Source organism: Furipterus horrens, unplaced genomic scaffold (genome assembly GCF_987537825.1).
Source record: "Furipterus horrens unplaced genomic scaffold, mFurHor1.1.pri manual_scaffold_11, whole genome shotgun sequence".
NCBI lineage: Eukaryota > Metazoa > Chordata > Mammalia > Chiroptera > Furipteridae > Furipterus > Furipterus horrens.
Window position 1 is genome coordinate 67,966,544 of NW_028327181.1, and position 21,784 is coordinate 67,988,327.

General features: G+C 33.3%; 1 protein-coding gene across 2 annotated transcripts in view; it reads right to left on the reverse strand.

Moving 5' to 3' along the window:
• Positions 1 to 245: 245 nt before the first annotated feature.
• SUZ12 (SUZ12 polycomb repressive complex 2 subunit) overlaps positions 246 to 21,784 on the reverse strand; it is a 41,656-nt gene continuing 20,117 nt past the window's right edge. For both annotated transcript variants that reach the window (XM_090292073.1, XM_090292072.1), the window contains 11 exons: positions 20,207 to 20,292; positions 18,455 to 18,686; positions 17,115 to 17,208; positions 12,651 to 12,756; positions 9,562 to 9,739; positions 8,037 to 8,128; positions 7,695 to 7,838; positions 6,998 to 7,155; positions 4,896 to 5,094; positions 4,389 to 4,468; positions 246 to 2,742 (listed from right to left, as the gene is read on the reverse strand). In XM_090292073.1, the coding sequence (XP_090148199.1) occupies positions 2,397 to 2,742; positions 4,389 to 4,468; positions 4,896 to 5,094; positions 6,998 to 7,155; positions 7,695 to 7,838; positions 8,037 to 8,128; positions 9,562 to 9,739; positions 12,651 to 12,756; positions 17,115 to 17,208; positions 18,455 to 18,686; positions 20,207 to 20,292 (1,715 nt within the window). In that variant the 3' untranslated portion in view covers positions 246 to 2,396. The remainder of the gene's footprint in view (positions 2,743 to 4,388; positions 4,469 to 4,895; positions 5,095 to 6,997; positions 7,156 to 7,694; positions 7,839 to 8,036; positions 8,129 to 9,561; positions 9,740 to 12,650; positions 12,757 to 17,114; positions 17,209 to 18,454; positions 18,687 to 20,206; positions 20,293 to 21,784) is intronic.

The following is a 21,784-nucleotide window of genomic DNA, read 5'->3' on the forward strand; positions in this document are numbered from 1 at the left end:
TTTTCCCCAACTCTTTTAGAGTTAGCTTCTACAACTACTGACCTCATGGCATGTAGTATATAATTTTATTCAGTATCACCTTATAACTATCATTTATATTCCTCTAGATATTATTTCACTAAAAGATATTATTTCACTAAAAAGGAAATGAAAAAAAAATCCACAACCAAAGATGGGTAGCTATCAATATTGACATTACTCAAGTATAAACTTAATATACTTTATGTACTACCATAAACAACATAATTTGAAATTGACATTACTAAAACTGAAGGCAGGCTTCACATTAAACTTTTTCCTTAATTTTTTTTCTTTGGCTTAAACAACACAATTCTGGAGGCTGGGAAGTCCTTTCTTTATTAGCTCTCACTGATGGGTGTACTTCCTGATTCTTACTATCCTAAACGAGCCAAAGTTTTACTGCACACATTAACAACCCATAAAACAAACACAAAACAATTACAACTTTTATATTATTGAACTTTATGTACAAAATCATTTGATTGCAAATAAACATTTAATGTAAAAACAAACATTCTTTTAAACTGATTTTTTTTACATCTACTGTACCATTCAAATGCTTTATCATCTTACATGATTTCTTCAAAATCTCTTATCAAGGGTACATATAGAAAAGCATTTTTTATAAATAGAAACAAAGGGATTTTCCAGCTTTTATTATAAGATGACATAAAAAGTTTACTCAACAGAAGTAATTTCATTACTATTTGGGGGAGGGAATCACCAACTTTTTGTGCAAACAATGCTAGCCTTCTTTTAAGCATTAAGAGCATAACTGCTTAAGAAATGACATAAGCAATAATTCTACACCTACATCTCCCCTAAAATAATCTATTATCTTTTTTTACATATGTGCACAGCTTTAGCAAATTAAAGCCCAAGAGAAATGCTCAACATCCACTATCCGGAGGCATGATCAGTTTACTGTCACTTATCATTTGGAGAGCTTACCAATCAAGGAGTCTGTAATGAAAGCTGCAGTTTCCCTCTTTCCTATATTTTTAACACAAAATTCAATAACTAAGAATTTAATACTGGATGACAAATCACATCCACACTATTAAATAGCCTCACAGTTAAACACATCTTAAAGACCAATCAAATCAGTATTTACAATTTATAAATTTCTGAAAACACCATTAGAAAGCTTATATATCCCTTCATTAAACAAAATAGGGAACTGCATCTGATGGTGATGGAATGAAATAAAAAAATTAAAAATACCTGTATTTACAGCAGCATTGTTCCTTTATAAATAAAGAATATGAAAATGCAATTATCTTTAAGGATAATAAAATATTGAGGTGATGTTACTCAACCACAGTGCTTGAAGTTGGAATAAAAATCTATTGGTGTTTGTTAATGTGCCAGTAGTGAAACCACTTTCTGTTGGAGAAAATCCAACTGCAAATATGTGCATAAAACACATATAACACAGGGCAAATTGCTCAAAACAATTCAAGTCAGTTCATCTGTACTGAATATTCTAATTGTGAAACACATGACAAAGACATCCTTGCAAAGAAAAAATGTGTAACATTTTCTGGTTCAGTTTTATAGAACATTTCTTCCCTCAAATGTGCCATCTTAAAAATCTCAAATTTGTTCTTCCCTTAGTTGGACAGTTTAATTTCCATGATTACCTAACTGAGGGCAAAAACAGCAAAACGTTCAAGTTTAAAAAATGTATTGGGTGAGCAATGCACTAAAATTATCCACATAAAAACAAATGGTAAGTAATCTTATAAACCAACATGACATTTCACTGTTGAAGGTGAAAAATTAACATCTCAAACAGGCATAAGATGAAGAAGTGCTATTTTAAAATTGTAAAATGAACTTATGCAATGCAAAATATCTTGTGTGTTGTAATTTTTCATTTCAAATTAGTGACTTCAAAATCAAGGATCAAGGTTTGATTGCAAGTGGTAATGCAGCATGTCACAAAAATGTTCAATTTTTAAAAAAGGGAATCACATTTCAATTTTCCCTATGACAATGTCTCACAATTACAAAATAGGAGAACAGCCAATCACAAATGCAAAAATCATTAAAATTTAAATATATGAAATTTCTATCAGTTTACTTCATAAGACAATTGCTTTAGTTAAAAATACTTTCTTTGAAGTATTGCTTTTCATGCTCAAACAAGAGAATGTTTTAATGACATCAATAACACTGACACACATGTAATGATGCAGAATGAAGTGAAGTAGAACCCTGATAAAAATATCCTTGTTGAAATCAATTACTTCACCTAACAATGCCTGTTTGGAATCTATGATTAAAAAACAAAAACCAAACTTCCTAGAGGCTGAACTCCATAGAATGCAATTTCAGTGTTTGTCCATAACACAGGGTTAGGCCTTTTCTTTTCAGAGTTTTTGTTTTTTGCTCTGTTTTGAAACCCCTGAGACACCATCTGTTTCCAAAGCTTTCTCTTTTGAGTTAATTTCACTAAATCCATTTGCTGTCCCATTTTGTTCTTCGGTGATTTCTTCATTTGCAGGGGAAGCAGATTCTCCTTTTTCTAATTTTTGCTGCATTTCACGGAGCTTGGTAACAGCTTTATCTATTGACATTATGCTAATAAGATTAAAGTCATGCATGCTGACTAGATGAAGCATGAAGTTTCGACATAAATTCTTCTTAATTATTTTCTGTCCATAGTTTTCTACAAACAGCATACAGGCGTGATTCATTTGATTGTCAGCTATAAACCTATTTAATAAAAACAACACAAAATGTTAACAATGATATACAGCATTTTTGTCAAGTAGAAGTGATAACCACTATAGGACAGTAAAGCTATCCAAATATAGTGATGATTTAGCAAGAGGTAAAACTACAGTGAAAGTGAGATTCAATAACTTGAATGAGCTTACCATTTAAAAAACTTTAAGAGATGTAATTTAACCAGAGCTTATTAAATAGATGTCATTTCTGTTTTTCCTAATCACATACCGCAGTATTAAAAGTATAAAATAATTTCTCTTGCCGGCACCACTATCATTAACTATGCACACAATGTCCCCTTCATTCTCTCCCTTGATTTTGACATACTTTCCTGTTTCAGAAGCGATGTTTCTACATTTTCAGCTCATGGGTATGCCTCTGAAAAAATGAAAATGTCACAACAAATAACAAATGTGGTAACTGTGTGGTTGTGTTGGTGGAAAGTGAGTTGGGGACATAATGAATAAAATTTGAGAGAACTAAATACAAGAATGGCTGCTCAGTTATCCACTGGAACTGAGAGTACAATAAAGTACATAAGGCCTGCCTACAGATCTTTAAATATCTGCAGTTTACCCAACTACCTGCCACTTTATCATGCTGGTATACAATGAACCCCAAGAGTTGTGCTAAAACACTTAGATCAGAGAATTAAAATAGAACTCAACAAAATAATGTGATAAAATTTTATCTTGCAACTGGCATATCAGGACAAAAGGAAAAACAGATTTAACCTAAGCCTCTGCCTACATACTTGACTCCTAACTTATTTCCCCTAATTGGGGACCTGGCAAACATTTTCTATAAAAAGTTACATCGTTAATATTTAATGCTATGCAAGCCATATGTGATCTGCCATCTTCCTCTCTTTTCTTTTTGAGGACCCACTAAACATGTGAGAACTATTCTGAGATGAAGGCAATACGTGTATACAAAAAAGGCTATAGGCCGCACCCAGATATCTTATGGACCCATAACTCTCCACTCTTCAAGAGTAAAGAAGCAAGTGTTCCCTCCCATTTATTTCACTTATCTATAAATGAAAAAACTTGTGATATAGAAGAAAGCCTTAAATGAGGATCTAATAATAATGAAGGTAGAGAAGAAAATGTGTATTGACAGGAAAATAGTTCACACAAGGAAGGAGGCAGAACTGCGGGAAAAACTGCTTTGGAACATACTCGTAGCCACAAAGGCATAAGAAATAAGGATTGTTTTACCTTGCCTCCTATGAAATGGTAATAAATCAGAAAAGCTAGTTATATTTTATTCAGAATATTTAAGCAATTTTTTAAAACTAGCAATAACTGTGATAAGTAATTTGCAAGATTTCCAGGAATATAGCACATGGCATTTCATTTTTGTACTCCCTGGCAATAAAATGAAAATTAAAAAATAGGAACATATTAAAAATAAAAATCCATTAGAGCTTGCACCTTCTTTACACATTCTCTGAGCATCACCATTTTTCTCTATGCAATTACAATACTTTGGATTACGATAAGATTTAGGACACACTATCTAAATTAAAGGAATTTTATATAAGATTCTAACAGATGTAGATTTATAGAATGTGAGGCAGCAAATAGGATATAAAGGAAATGGAATATTTAAATTTAGAAATACCCTACCCATGCTTCATGACATGGAGATTCCATAGTTTCATCACTTCTTTCTCTCCTTCATTAACATCAGAAAATTCCTCAATTTGCTAAAAAAAAAAAAAAAAAGTTTTTTAAAGGAAGAAAAAGAAAAACACCTATTAAATGCAGAATATAATTGGTATTTCTAAGGAAAAAATTGTGAGAATGTCAAAAACAGATTTTTGGTAACTAAAAATACCATAACTTCTTTATATAGCAAAGCAGCAACATTTCTTAAAAACTAAGCAGTAATTTTAAAAAGAAATTCTTAAGTTATGAACTAGTTACCTATAAATAAAATGAACACACTACTAAATCACAAGAAGAAAATATGTTAAAATGACACAATTATAAATTGTGGATTCCTAAATTCCTTAGAAAAAGTTCCTTCATACTAAGTCAAAACTTTAATTCACATTATTAAATAATAGTTTCCAAACAAAATAATCAAAATATTTTAAAATAACTGTCAATAATAATAATTATTATTATTACTGTAATGGTTTTTTCTCTTAGCCATTCAGGATCTTTTTCATCTTCACTATCTACTTCCATTTCTTGTGGACGGAGAGGTAAACAAGTATCACTATGGAAATACAGACGATTGTGTCCGCTACTATATGTTCGTTGCTGTTCTACTTCTCCATCTTCGGATTCAAGAAATTCAGACATGCTTGCTTTTGTTCGTTTTGGCCTAATGAAAAGAAATGTTGATGTACTATTAAGTGATGAGGATAGTGCTCTTTATATTTCACACCAAATAGATTACATTCCTTTTTTACAGGTTTGTACCTAGATCTACTATGAGAATTCTTTAATTCCCCCAACCACTGCAGCAGCAGACATTAACATTTAAAACAGGAAGAAGTTGTAAGGAGAAAGAAAACCCTGCAGAAGTAGGAGCTAGTGCTATAAAGCAGTATACCACCCAGGGACTTAGCTAATGCTCCCCACTGTTCCTCCATCATCATCAATAAAAGCCAAAGAACAGGGAACTTCCGGCCAAGATGCAGGCCTAGACTGGCATGCTCCATCTCCCTCCACAACTAAGAAGGAATACAACTACTGCAAAACCAGAAATAACCAGAAATTTCAGAAAGAAATGAAGTCCAACGTATGAAGTTATAAAGAAGTGTTCGTCAGGACGGGTAGGAGGGACGAAACTGGGGCAGAGCAGAGAGGACAAGCTGTGCTGGCAGCGGCAGCTGCGGTGACGGCTGTGGGACAGCGGTAAGCATGGACACCCATATTTAAGGAGAGGCGAGAAGCGCCTGGGGAGCACCCCCAGCTTGCAGACCAGACCTGTCAGCTTGTGATTCCAATGCCGGGGAAGGCAGACCCCCATTGCCTTGGACTGTGAGGGCCAGAGGGAGTGGGGACAGAGGAGGAGGCTCCTGGTCTCTCAGCAGAGAATGAATGGCAGGAATCCATCTTGGACCCCCACACCCATACAAAGCGCCACAGCGTGGTGAGAAGGGTCACCCGATTTGACAAGTGTAGGGGACTCTGCTCCCTATAGTGTAGGAGGTGTGACAGCCCCACCCAGGAAGCAGAGGTAAACACAAAACTGTTAGGATGACACAGATCATGATGGAGATCCCAATGACACAGCTGACCAGACAGCAAATATCTAATCTAACGGATCAGCAGATAGATAATCTTTCTGAGACACAGTTCAGAGCTTTGGTTATACGAATGCTTACACACCTAACAGCAGATCTTAAACAAGACGGGGAAGGAATGAAGGCTAGTCCTGCTAAAATGAATGAAAACACATACGAAACTAGTGATGAGGGAAAGAAAACCAGAGATCAAATCAACAAATCGAAATATAGGGAAGGAACAAACAGTCAACCAGTGCAGAAAGAGGAAACGAAAACTGAGGAAAATGAGGAGAGGCTCAGAAACCTATGGGACAGCTAGAAGCGGACCAACATCCGAATCATAGGGTTGCCAGAAGGTAAAGAAGAAGAACTAGAAATTGAAAAATTATGTGAAAAAATGAAGCAGAACTTCCCTAACTTGGGGGAAGGAAATAAGACTTACAGGTCCAGGAAGCACAGAGAGTTCCAGAAAAACTGAACCCAGGGAGAACCACACCAAGACACATTGTAATCAAAATGTCAAAAATTAAGGATAAAGAGAGAATCTTAAAAACAGCAAGAGAGAAGAGAATTATGTACAAAGGGGTCCCAATAAGACTATCAGCTGATTTCTCAAAAGAAACTCTGCAGGCAAGAAGGGACTGGCAAGAAATATTCAAAGTAATGAAAAGCAAAAACCTATAACCACAATTACTCTATCCAGCGAAGCTGTCATTCAGAATAGAAGGGCAGAGAAAGTGCTTCCAGGACAAAGCAAAACTGAAGGAGTTCATCAGATCCAAACCACAGTTAATGGGCATGAACTAAGGGGGGGGACACAACTAGGGGGAACAACTATGGGGGACAACTGGAGGGAGGGGGGGTCACTGGGTGAAGGGGAACAAAGGTAAAAGAAATTGGGACAACTGTAACAGCATAATCAATAAAGCACATTTTTAAAAAAATTAAAAATAGCCAACAACTAATATTTTGTTGTATAACCTTTTTACCTACCTGCACACAAGAATGTGTGTGATAGGCGTCCTCTTTACCGGTCCATTGCGACTAAAAGCAAATCCAGGCTGGCGATGAATATCCTGAGGGTTTCCTGCATAGGAGCCGTCGTAACACTCATTGATGGAAACGTCTATCCTAGCACCTTTCGGATGATACTGTAACAGAAACGGCAAGGAGCTCAGGAAAGGCAAATTATTAATTATCCTGTCCTAAATATCCACCACTCCAATTTATTTAATTTAAAAAGTGCTTGTGGTTCTTTTTTCCACCCTTTAATTATTAGCATTTTTAAAAAGGCATAAAGTACATGTGCGAGTTGAGTCTTTGTGATTTTTAATATTTTATATGAGTCTCTGTGATTTTTAATGTTTTATAAACTAATATTAGCCAGGCATACCAGCATGGTGAACAGGAAGTCAGAGAACATCGAGTCAAAAAGATCTATGTTAAAATCTTGCCTATGCCATTTATTGGCTTGGTAACTTTTTACAAATTGTTATCTGAACAAGCATATGAAAATTACCACTTAATTCAGAAAGTTGGTGTGAGGATTATATGAATCAATATTGGTGAGCTATATGTAAATTCTGAATCATTCATTGTAATTCACACCATATAACAATCCATCAAATGCAGAAACTTAGGTATTCCGTACAAAATACAACTTTAGTAAGAAAAAAATAAAGTTACTTACAACATAATTGAAGATAAATCTGCTGTGACAGAGTTTAAGATGCTTGAGTAAACTATAAAGTTTGCGGCAGTTCAGAGTGCACCAAGGGCAGTGCAGGTCATCTCTTGCTTCAGTTTGCTGTCTTGTATTGTTGTTATAAAGGAACTTTAAAATAAAACAAACAATAAAAAGCAAAGCTCCAACTTACACATCTCAAAATATTTTTTCAATATCACCTTTAAAAATAGTTAAAACAAAAAAGTATCAGACATTCTTTTTATTTAAATATCCAAACTATTTCAGATGTAACATGCAAAACAAAAGCATTCCATGGTTACTTGTAAAAGGGTTAGCTATGTTTACCTGATAAAATATTCTTAATTTTTGTCGGTTTTCATTTGAAGTATCTTTTTCTTTTCTCGTTTGTAGATCTGTAGTCAATGATTCTTTAACAGCTGAAAATACATACTTTTATATTTAATTCAAATAATTGCTTCTAAATGAGGTAATATATCTTGTGAAAATAATTAGACATTAAAGGATTCACAGAATTCTACTTGTGGTATTTAATATGCTTTTTGTTCTTACCCTCAAGGGAACAATCCCCCTTAATCAATATTCCTAATCATATTTAGGTCTTTATTGGCAGGAGCCATACTTTTCCTTTAAAAACCACTCTTACGTCCTGAATTGTTATAAAAGTAAGCTGAAGTAATTACATGTAGTCATTGCAATGTTTTAAGCACTCTGAGATCAGAGTGTGGTTCTGACTGGTCTTAATGTTCCTGGTGCAAAGCAGGGAGCAGACATCCACTAAGTGTTCGTTTAACAGAAATTAAGTAAAAAAATCATTATATTAAAATCATTCCAAATCCAAAAGATAATCACAATAAATAATTTTGGTATATTTATTTACAGACTTACAATGGCTTCATTTTCCCTGACATAACTATTTAGTATGTACAATTTTTTATAAACCTTTTTACTTCAGTCCCTTTGAAGCTCTTTCACCTATTCGGCCGGCCAGCCACAGAGCACTTTGAGAAGTGTCCAGACCACAGTTTACTTGAGAAATCTTTGCTCTGACACAGACCATTTTAAATATCTTTTTAACGTGACTCTTATAATGACTTGCACGCAATAAATGGACATGAGTGGTCAATGTCAGAGACAGCTATCTTAAATCTTCTGCCTTCTTTAAACAGAGACCTGATACTCTCAAGGTCAAGGACAGTGTTTCTATCAGGCAGATACAAAATGACAGATCAGTGCAACCTGGACCTTAACTCAACAGAACTCCATTTGTAAATGTTTACCCTCTTAAAAAATTACTCAAAATTCAACCTGGCAAAATTCAGGTTATGATGATCCTGTTTCAGCTCTACCATTATAAAAATACTCTGCAATACTGAATTCAGTTCTATAACATATACAAAGTTTTACATGAATTACAAAAAGCATACAATCCCAAAGCTCTATCAACATGCAATTTCAAAAGATAAAAAGCTCTAAAAACCAATAGTTGACTCATGAATTTGAGGCAAATTAAGTGGAAAAATCTGTCCTTAGTTGACATAGGCTATCGATAGATCTCATTTAGAGGTGTTATATGACATATGTATTATATACTGTATCATGCTTCTAAAATAAAAAAATTTAAAAAATTCCCAGACACATCTGACACAAAGGTTTTGGATAAAGGGCTGCTGATCTGTACTTTAACACAAAACTTTGACACAAAAGAACCCTGATTTACCATGACTCATAATTTGTCTAATAAGTCAAATATTTCCCAAAGAATAATTTTTAGAGCAACAGAGAAACAAAGTAATCTAAAGCCTAAGCCCTAACTCTGCAAAACATTATTTTGATAGCAACGTTTTCTTACCAATGGTTTGAGTTGGTTTAACTGAACCAGGCTTGTTTTCTTGATGGAGACTCTCTGAATTTCTAGTGGCAAGAGGCTTGGCAATAGGAGCTGTAGATTTATCATTGGTCTCCCCTGTCCAACGAAGAGTGAATTGTAACGTAGGTCCCTGAGAAAACGTTTCAAATGGAGGCAGCCTCTAAAAAAGAAGAAAAAAACATGAAAAGAGTGACGGGAGATTCGGTATAATGAATTGAAAGACACTGTACAAACACAAAAAACAATATAAGTTAATGTGGACTTGATTGAAGTCAACAGTTTTTCCTTGAAATTCAAAAATGCCTACAGCGATGGCGAGGCAGGTCAAGTTAATGTACGGCCCAGCAGAGACTATAGTACTGGAAAGCTCCGGCTGTCTAAAAAAGGCAGCCACTTAACAGCAGTAGTTGAACTGTTGCCATGTGCAACACTGGTCCAACACAGCCAGATTTTCAGATTTTTCAAAAGAAGTCAGAAATCCAAGATCTAATGGGAAATCTTACCATTTTTATGTCAGTAACCAATTAAAAATGTCTTCAAAAACAACAAGAAAACTGCAATACCCAAAAGCCTGCCAGTTTGCAAACACTGTTAGATGACTAATTACTTTCTAAATTGAACAGTTATAACAGTAATTTCCCTTGACTTCTCTTAGCTTCACGGATGGCTGCCCTGGCCTTTTCTTCTTTAGGTTCTGGCAAATGACCTATCTTGGCTTTCCTCCTTTACCTCTAATCACTTACAAGACTACTTGCTCTTTTCTTGGTCTTCTCAGTTGCTAGCTAACATTTAGCCACGTGTCCCTATCTTTCACCCATCCTCCAGGATTCACCTATTATTTGGCTGATGTCCCCAAACTGGTTCTCCATTCTTTATGATTGAGTTCTAAACCCATAGATCTCCAACCGCCTCTTGAACATATGAGCTGCTATTTATTTTACTGCCATACGAGCCTAAACTCCTTCTACATCTTTATTACAAATAATCCTCTTAAAACTATAATTTTAGACTGGAACGAGATAAAAAATGTGGTCAAATAAACTGGTTTTGACATAGTAAGTCCATATCTATGAATTTATCTTATAAAAATACTTGCAATGCAAAAAGATATCTGTATAAATATATTCATTACAACATTTTCGGAAATGTAAAAAAAATTAACAAACTATCAATTAAAATAGCATTGGCTTATGGGACATTTATTTAGATACCAATTTTTTAAAAAGCAAATCTATATGGTTTGATTTAAAAGGATGCCATTTCCTATTGCCTCAAACAATTTCTTGGGAAAAACCAACAACCCATATAGATACAATCTTTATTTTCTCATGAATAAACCTAGTAAGAAATTTAAAACATAAAGATAATAAATACCTGTAGAAAATTCAAATACCAAAAATAAGTATAAAGAAATAATTACTTGAAATCTCATCACCCATAAGTAATCACTATTATCATTTATTTTAGAAATACTGGAAGTACATATACAATTACATTAAAATTAAATATGGAAATTTTGTCAAAGAATTGTCCTTTTTAATGGTGTTTTACAATAAGGTGTTTCTAATTTTTCACTATTTAAAATTTTGACAAGATCTGTTACTTGTATCTTTTCAGTTATCAGTTACTATCTTGTTACAAAAATTGTTAATGACTATATATATAATTACACAATTTAAATTTTTACCCATATCGTCTATCGCCCCCCTCCAGTAAGGATATACCATCTTATTCTTACATTAAAGCATTATTTGAAAGCACGTGTCCTCACATATCCAACTATAAACTGTCAATCTTTTAAACTATAATCAAAAGAAGTATCTGATTTTGTCTGCACGTCTTAGAATACTTTTGAATTTGCTGGCCATCTTATATTTGTTGTTTAAAGAACGACTGATTGTCCTTTATCCATTTTTCTAATGAGATTGCTTACCTGTTTGTTACTTATAAAACTATGTATTCATAATATTAACTTTTGGTATGTTACAAATATTTTGCCCAGTCCATCATTTGTTTTTAAATTCAGATTTTTGTATTTAGAAATAATTCACTGTAGTCATTTTTACTGTACTTTTTAGCTGTTGCATCACACTTTGAAGAGCTTTCCTCATAGTAAGATTGTATGAATATTCACCTACATTTTGTTACATATTGTTAATTTTTACATTTAAATTTATGAGCCTTCCGGAATTTATTAGGCCTAAGTTTATTTCCAGTTGGCTGGAGACCAGCTGTCACAATGAATGAATAGTTTTTCTTTCCTATACGGATCTAGCACCTATTTTATCATGACTAAATCCCAAATGTATATGAAACTGTTTCAAAACTATGCTTCAGTGATCTGCTTGTCTATTTCTATGTTTATACTGTACCATTTAAATTCTTTTCACTTTTGGTATGTTCTTCCCTCTGGTAGGTAAAGGTTCTCAGAAAACTTTTCCATACTTCTCCTCATTATTATTATATATTGTTCTAATTTACTTGACACTAATTTTAATGCTTAAGAAAATTCTTTAGGATTTGGTAATGATGGCACACTGACCCAGTATAGTTAGAAATAAATGACATTCTGTTGAGCCTGCCTATTCAAGAAACATATGTATGCCTATTTATTAAGTCTCTTAGAAGAGTTGTTTTAAGTGTGCTTCATTTAAGTTCTGCAGATTTCTTGATAAATTTATTTCTAGTCATCATGTTATCTGTTTCTATGAGTGGGATTTAAAAATAGCAGCTAACATTTATTGAGCACTTATTTTATGCCAGGCACGGTGCTAAACATACATCATTATTTCATTTCACGTATCAATTCTATCCTACTTTTACAGATGAGAAAACTGAGATACAAAGCATAAGTAACTTGCCAGATGCCACATACTAGGAGTGAAAATCTGAACTTGGTCTGGTTCCAAGGAGGATGCCTTCCATTAAATATTGTCTAGACAATTTTGTTTTCCAAGTACAAAACCAAAAGAGACTACTTTCAACATGAATTTGCATTTGGGGGAGAAACCACCAATAAAAAAATGGGAGTTCATAACTATAACATGCTCAACCTTCTAAGCAGTCCATACCTTCCCATCAAGAATAGTCTCCCATGTTGCTCTTTTCTTGCTTATTGGACATTCTTCCATTTCCTGCATGGCTACTTCATACTCCCCATCTAAAAGCTGTAAGCGCCTGTTAGACAAACACATACACTTTAAAGTAACCTGTGTTATTATTATAAGTACACAAATTCTACATCTTTAGATTTAAACTAAAAAGCATTTATTAAATTTATAAACTAGCTTACATACCCAACAAGATTTTAAAATAAACCTATACCCCATTATTGACAAAAGCAATTTTAATGATTTCCACTATTACTAGAGAATTATTTTATTAATGTAGCTACTCAGATATAACTTTAAACATTTAAAGTATAATATACCTAAGGTCTCAAAAATTACTAAGTTTTAAACGTTAAGTATAAAGTATATATGTAGGCTTTATACTTGTAAAAACAGGAGTGTTACAATACTCTTTTTAGGGGACCACTGAGAATTAAGCCTCGGTTATTTTTAACTATTATATTTGAACTAGAGTTTTTGACTTTTATATTTGACAAGTAAACAAATTTATGACTACAATGACAATTCTAATAACTATAAGATCCTGGGGCACCTGGCACATATAGGTGCTCAATAAACATTTCATGGGTAAATGAAGAAATGAAATACCAGCTGAGTCAAGAAGTCAACTAAATTATGCCCATACCTATAGTATAGTTTTAACGTGTATGTACATATGTGTGTGTATATATAGCTTATATTATTTTTTTATACTTTTAAACACTGGCTACTACCCTAAACACCATTCTTAAATCATGTTCAATAATTCACTGTATACAACAAGAAGAATATGGCATCTCTTCATCAGCCTTAGAGAATTCTGTTAGGTGATAATAGCTAACATTTATTGAGTGCTTACGATGTGCCAGGCACTATTTTAAAGACTTTACACAGTTCATTTAAACTTTCCAACAGCTCTAGGAAGATGATATTACTCCATTTTTTCAGAAGAGAAAAATGAGGAATAGAGAGGTTAAGTAACTTGCCTTAAGATGACACAGTAAGTAGCCAGAGCTAGCAATTAAATCCAGGTAGTCTGTCTCCAAAGACTGACTCTTAACACAATAATTTTGAAACTCAAGAATTTGTCTTTATGCTGTACTACTTGAATTTATGCTATTTCATATTTTTAAAAGTTCATTTTATTTACATAGGTAATACATTCATATACTTCTACATTGAAAAGGAGCTTCCTTAATGCATCAACATAATATTCTATTTTATGATTGTACATTTGATAGGTTCAATCGAATTTACCCTCCTACCTGTAATGTATGAGGAGGCCCTTTTTCCCCAAAGCCTGATCAATAGTGCTTTATCAAGCTTTTTTGATCTCTGCCAAACTGGTAAGTGAAAAAAAATGACATCTCAGTGTACTTTTATATACAGATGTCTTATCTTTTAATTGTTTAAGAACCATATATATTTTCTTTTATTTTCTTTTGGTAAACATTTTTATCATATCTCTTGCTCATTCTTCCACGGGGCTGTGGTGTTTTTCTTTTCACTTACTATGACCTTTTTATATTAGACATCCAATTACAGTATTAGTTAAAATTAATTTTCTCAACCTGTCATTCTTGACTTGGTTTATTTCTGTTTTTAGAAGTTTTTTATTTTGCTCCATAGTTCATACTTTTCTACATAGCTTTGAGATCGGGTTATTCTATAAGGAGAGTTTAATTTCTCTGAGATTATAAAAAACAATTTTTACACATCTAACTCTCCAGGTCTTGGCTTACAAATACTTTCCTCTACTAAAACAAACCAAGACTCCTTGAGGAAATGACCAATTTCAGAGCAGAGTTAGAAAAAACAGAATGTAAACCCGGAACACTTTACTGTTCCAGAAAATAAAGAGAAATAACAATAACTACGTAAGTCAAAAGAACATAGGAGCTTGCTTAGAGGGGCTTCTCCTGATCAAATCTAGGACAATCTGAACCTTAAAATGAGTAATCACATGAATAGATTAAAACAGAATAAAAATGGAATTTGTTAATCCATCTTGATTGTCTTTAAGTTGAAGAAATGTTCTTCTTTACAAGAAACCGACAATATATGTGGGAGAAACGATATATGTTACCAACTGACAACTGTCATGGGGATAATTTATTCAATCAAGAATCCTCAATGGGGGTCCTGGCTGCTGTGGTTCAGTGGATTGAGCGTTGGCCTGTGAGCCAAGTGTCGCTGGTTCGATTCCCAGTCAGGGCACATGCCTACGCTGCACGTGAAGTCCCCAGTTGGGGGTGCGTGAGAGGCAACCACACATTGATGTTTCCCTCCCTCTCTTTGTCCTTTCCCCTCTCTCTAAAAAAATAACAAACAATAAAATAAAATAAAAATATTAAAGAAAATAAAATCCTCAATGGATGCCAAACTGCTGGGTGAATGGCAGGTGGGGTGAAAGAGGATATTTACCCAGTTTCATATATTACCACAGAGATTACATCTCAATTAACTCAAGGAAAAAGGCACTGTTACAATGGAGAAATATGGTGATACCACCTTAACCAAGTGATCAAACTCAGTATTATCTGTGTCTGTGATGTGCAAAGAACTTATCACTATTTAGTTACTGTCTAAAATGTTTATCTAATCTGAATCTATTTATTAAGGAATCAATCACAAGGGTCCAAATTGAGACATTCTGCATAACTACAGGCTTGCTCTTAAAAAAAAGTGTCACAAAAGGCAAAAACAACAACAAAAAGAACTGGAAAACGATTCCAATTTCAAGGACACTGAATAGATGTGGCAACTGACAAGGAGCTACAAATCACAGTCCTCAATTTGGGGGGAAGGGAGAAAGAGCTATAAAGGACATTATTGGGATTAATTGGGGAGACAGTATTATATTATATGAATTTTCCTTAATATTGTAAGTGCACTGTGCTTATGGAGGGAAATATTCTTGTTCTTAGGAGACACATCCTCAGGAATTTAGAAGAAATGAAGTACAGTACCATAATCAAACTTTCAAATGGTTCATCACAAAAAAACATAACACACAAAGTAAATATGGTAAAATGTTAACTGATGACTAGATGAAGGGTATACGGGCATTAGTTACCTGTATTTTCTTTCAACTTTTTTGTAGGTTTGGGAATTTTGAAAATAAGTTGGGGGAAAATTGTCCCATGATTTTTTCTTGGTACATTTTATCATTAAATAAGGAGTATTTTCCATGTATAAGAAGTATGTTAATATATATGCAAAGTATAATATATGTAAGAGTATGTTAATATTATGTGTAGGGTAATATATATGTAAAGAACTTAAAGAGAACACAACATACCTACCCATGCTGCCTGAGGAGGATCATTTACCAACATCAATGAAGCCCAGTGCGCCACACACTCATGCTTCTCCCGCAGACATAACCACTATCTCCTACTACATTTGTCTGTTTTCCATTTAAATCTTTTATCTGTGTTCAAATTTCTAATTTTAAAGAGACATTATATTTGTGCTGCCAGTAGTAGTAATATTAAGTCACACTGAGTGATATATTTTAAGACAATCTGGTAGCCAAAATCTGTGGTATTATTACTAATTATCTTTGCCTTCCTATTAAAAGCCTATACCTTTCTTTTACATGGTGGCTAGTAAGTGATATTATAGAAACAATCTCGTACTTTTTAAAGAGTGAAAGGAACATACTAGTTGCTACACTCAGCTCTGTCTCCTGTACATGACAGTGAACTGCATGAACTACCAGTGTACATCCTAGAACAAGAAGTAAGTCATGTATAGGTTTCACCTGTCAGAAAAGAACACTGCATTTGCCTCCTAGACCTTCTTTTACTGGTACTAAGATGCTTCATTCCCAAATGAAAACTGCCAAGATGATTATAAATCCAAGTGTTCTTTGCTACCCTGTGCCAAATGCACATAGAGAAGCATACAATGATTACACATAATTTTCTTCCTAATTTTAGTAAATACACAATCTTAAAACAGGGCTCACTTCATTCAGGTCTCTGCTCAAATATTACCTACTCTCAGAGACTTCTCTATAAAATAACCATTTATTCTCTTTATTTTTCTTCACAGGACTCACCACCAAGTGACATCAGTTAACATAATTTTTTGGAAGGGTGGTGTAAGTTTCTTCCACTAATGTTAAGCTCCATGAAGGCAAAGATTTGTTGCCATTTCACTGTCTAGTACAGTCTCTGACAAGCAGCAGACACTCAGAAAACACTTGCCAAATAAACAATCTTAACTGAACCATTCAATGGATTCCTCATCTGTGTTTATTGCTTTCTATGTAATAAAGAGAAAAGTACTAGTAATTTTTTTTCAGTCATAAGAAGAAAGAGAAACAAAGGCAAAGAAATAATATTACCACTACATTCTGTTTCAGAATAAAAGGCTATCTAGAACATTATGGGAGCCTCACTTGTCCATCAGCATTACCTGTTTTTATCAAACACTGTCATTTGTGCAACAAATGTCTTTTCCCCATCTTCACGATTTCGTTTTCTTCTAGCTGGAAGTTCTTCATTGACATCTGAATTTGACAAACATTTCTCATGAATCAAACATTCAAGCAAAATGTCCTATTACATTTATCCCAAATGAGGTACAAATTACACTTATGTTACAATTTAATATCCAGGCTTACACTCTTCCATATTGTATTTTTACGATATGTATGTCCTTTTTAACATTGACAATAACTGCACATTTGTGCAAATGTTATTTTCTGTTCAGAATGATCTTATGATCTTACTATATGTGCCTAGTAAAGGCAAGGAGAAAAAAAATCCTCCTTATTCATAGTTACTTTTCAAGAACTTCAAAGGATACTTGAAGACTCAAAGATTATTTCTTCCAAGGTGCTTCCCCATTGAACTTCACAAATACCTCCATTAGGCCACTCATCATCTTGCTGTCAAATAACATTGACCATTGAACAACACTGGTTTGAACTGCACGGGTCCACTTATACACCCCATGCAGTTCAAACCCATCAACTGTATTTTCAATCTGTATTTGGGAATCTGCAGATGCAGAGGGACAACTTAAGTTATACACGAATTTTCAACTGCAGGGGTAGGTGAGGTGGGGGTGGGTTGGTTCAAGGGTCAACACTACACATTTGTATTTGTCTATCTCCACACTCTTGGTTGTGAGCCTTTGGAGGATAAAACTGAATGTTTTAATCACCTTTGTGTATCTAGCACCTATATGTTGCTTGAATGATTACCTCAAAGGTGAATTCAGAACTGTTGAGATATACATGATAACCAAGTATAATAAAAAATTAATTGCACAACCTATGGGTAGAATGGGAGGATATACTTATCTTCCCAAATACTTTTAACTGTTCTATATGTAATTTCCATAATAAAATGTTGAGAGGGGGTAAATTTATTGTTTATTAAGACTCTGATTTGAAATACCAGTCTTTTCCATCAGTATTCAATCTTTTTACTCTATGAAATGTTTCCTCATGTAACAAAGAGAACTTTATAAACTAAGTATCTAGTACAGCACAAAGCCAACAGTCCAAAAGCCTGGGCAATCTACCATAAAATTATCTCATTACACTGTCAAGAGATTTGCAAATAAAAGCCATGCTATTAGAACACATGCAATTTATTTTTCTCTTGGAATGGTGTCTTAATATATTAACTCAAAAAGAAATAGTACAAAATTATGAATACTATAAAGATATACTGATTTAATAATTTTCATTAACCATCTTAAGCTCCAATGACAAAATCTAGTAAACTTATTAAAATAAAAATTACCAATATTCTCATTGGTTTCTCCATTAATCATTCCATTAAACTCTCTTCTTCCCGGACGAGTCACTCTAAATAGCAATGAGTAAGACTTCACCATATGGCTGTTACTAGGTTCGAATTCATTACTGGAAACTGCAAGGGATGGGAAATTTCCAGGTTTTGTTTGATTGAGGTCAGGATTCAAAGGCACCTGCTTTTTACCTGTAGGAACTTGCCTTATTGGACAACTTACATCCTGTAAAAGTAAAATTATTAAATTATATTTATACATATACAATTATAAAAATTATAATAAAACTTATAATCACAGCTATAGGAAACATGGTATAGGTCAAGATTACCAAAGGACATGCTAAAATTCTAACCACAGTTATGAAAATTGTGATGAAGCAAAAAGAAAATTTGGAAAAACTGCACTATATTAAAACAAATGAGAATTTCTCCAATATATTTAAAATAATGATACAGTATATCAAATATTTAGCTGTGATCATCAAAGTTTTAAATCAGAAATATGGAATTAAAATCATGCTTAAAACATTAAACTTGCATAAATTTATGTTTCCCTTAACTTTTCTATTTTAACAAAATAACTGATGAGAATCAGAAATGAAAAGAATTATAACACCACTATCAACATTATGAAGTAGTAAATTCATATATTTAAATGTTGTTTAACAGGCAATATTAACCATCTTATGAGTGATGTTCTGTAATTATGTAACTAGAATTATGCTGAAAAAGCATAGTTGAAAAATTAGAAGATGTATAAGACCTTTATAAGAAAATATGGTACATACTTATTGTAACTTCTTTTTAAATACATGCTTATGGTAAAAATAGAACTCTAGTCCATAAGAGACTATAAAATGATAAATATTAGTTTCCTCCACCTCCTAGATCTTATACTCCAGAGATGACTGATATTAGTATATCAATGTTTCAAAAAAAAAGCTTATGTCTATTATTTTTCTTGAAACATCAAAAGGATACTATAGGTATATTCACAATTTTTTGCCTAAATAAAATGATATCTTGAAGAATTTTCACATCACTACAGGTGGGTTAGGGGCATTGGGAGTGTTATTCATTAACTTCAATATACTTACTCTGCCATCTCCTGTCACCTTAGTCCACTTCATACCAATGCTCTAGCATAGACTTTAAAGCCTTTATCACCTTACTACGATTTTAAAAGAAAATCAGCATAGGAACTTCATATAGGTCATTCCTACTCTTAAAATACTCAAGGATTTGACTTAAAGCTACTAAAATTACCTATTGGCTCTGATGGATTGTCCAAAAAAAAAAAAAATTCATTATTACACTTGTTTCTATGACAAAATGATTTCATCTTATAATAAAAACTTACAACAATGTATTAACGAGTTAATATCTGATAATGCTGAGCAACAGAATTTCTTTGCCTGGAAGTAGTGTTACAAAAAATAAGCTAAAAAATAAGCTAAGAGACTGAAGTGGTTGGGAGGTAATTTATGTTTTAAAACCTCAAAAGCAAGCTTCTTCCCTTCAATGTCAGAGTCCTATAGGAGAAAGTTGCACACATATACCTACAGCCAGACTAGGAAAAACACTCTGATCTGGGAGGCTGGCAAGAGAGGTTATCAGTTTTATAGTTCAGTCACCAACGTATTTAAAAGATTTCGAGGTTTAAAGACAAAGTATATATGTATGAACATATGCAACTTAAAAAACCATTCCACTTAAATCTACCAATAGCATTTTATATGTTACCTTTCTTTTTTTATGGCAAACTTTCACAAGCAGGACTTCCAGAGTAACAGAATTTTGTTCATTTTCTGAGTTTTGTGATGGCTTATCTAAATAGAAAAAGACAACACTTAAAATGTATCTTTTAAAAAATAAATAAATACAGTACTCATTTTCTAAGGAGTTTAGAAATTTCAAACAACAAAAAAAGACCTCCTACAATGAAGGCTTCTCAGAAGTTTATTCATTCTTTTTCTCCAAGATCAGTTTTAAAATGTGCAGGAAACTCTGAAAAAGCCTTTACATATAAAGTCATTTAAATAAACCTTTCATGAGACAATTATAATTACCTTCTTATATACTCTTGATTTTCTTTTGATCCAAATAATGGCTCAATTATTTTAATTAAAACTAAAAAAAATTACCATTTACTTCTGCTATAAAAGATTTAACAATTATGATAATAAGAGACTATAATAAACTGCATTTGTCTGTATTTGTCACCAAAAAAATAGTTTTCTCCCAAACACAGTTAAAGCTTCTTGGTGGAAAGCACAAATAAAAATATTTCAGGAGAGACAGCCAGAAACAAAATAAAAATCCTTCTACCAACATCTATCATTAAAACTTACTTAAAAAAATATTATTTATTTATTTATTTATTTTTAGAGATAGGGGAAGGGAGGAAGAAAGAGAGGGAGAGAAAAATCAGTGTGTGGTTGCCTCTCATGTGGCCCCAACTGGGAACCTGGCCCGCAGCCCAGGCATATGCCCTGACTGGGAATCAAAGTGGTGACCCTTGGATTCGCAGGCCAGCGCTCAATCTATTGAGCCACACCAGCCAGGGCCAAAACTTAACTTTAAGATACATTTAAATTAGTTACTATTACATGTTTCATTTTGAATGCAAAGATACTAAACTAAAAAAATCCTTGACCAGAACTCATGACCAAACAGATTAAAAACGTCTTAAAAAAATTAAATGTAAGGGACCCCAGGAGACTTGCAACCAGAGAGCAATGAGCAGTGGCACCTTGTCCTGGGCTAACATCTGGAACCTGTCTCCAAGGACCCCTTTCCTCTGACTTCCCAGGGAGCCAAAGCAGCCCAGCCTGGGCTCTCCTGTTGCTGCTTCTGTGCTAAGCTCTTCCTTGTTTCACTGTCCCCAGCTTTCATAAACATACCCTCATATTCAAATAACAAAAAAGTAAACATTATAAAAGTTATGTAAGCATCATATTATCATTTCAAAAGAAAGATTTTTTTTTTTACCTTTCCCCTTGTTTCTCTAAAGCCTAAATGAGATAGCAAAAATTAAGACATAATTTACTACCTAGAGGAATCTCTTGGTTCACAAAATTTAAGTATATTAAATTTAAAATATAATCTATATTCTCTATAACAATTAACTAACAAATGTTTTTGCAAATTAAAGTTCCAGAGTACTTCTCTATAACTTGTATTTAAATCCCAAAGGCATTATTAGTTTAAAACTTTAAATAATTATTCATTCATGAAATTTCAGTAATATGTAGAAGTATTCTAACAGATGAATTCATGAACATATACAGAAATAAAATCATTTTGTTCTGAGATTTCGGA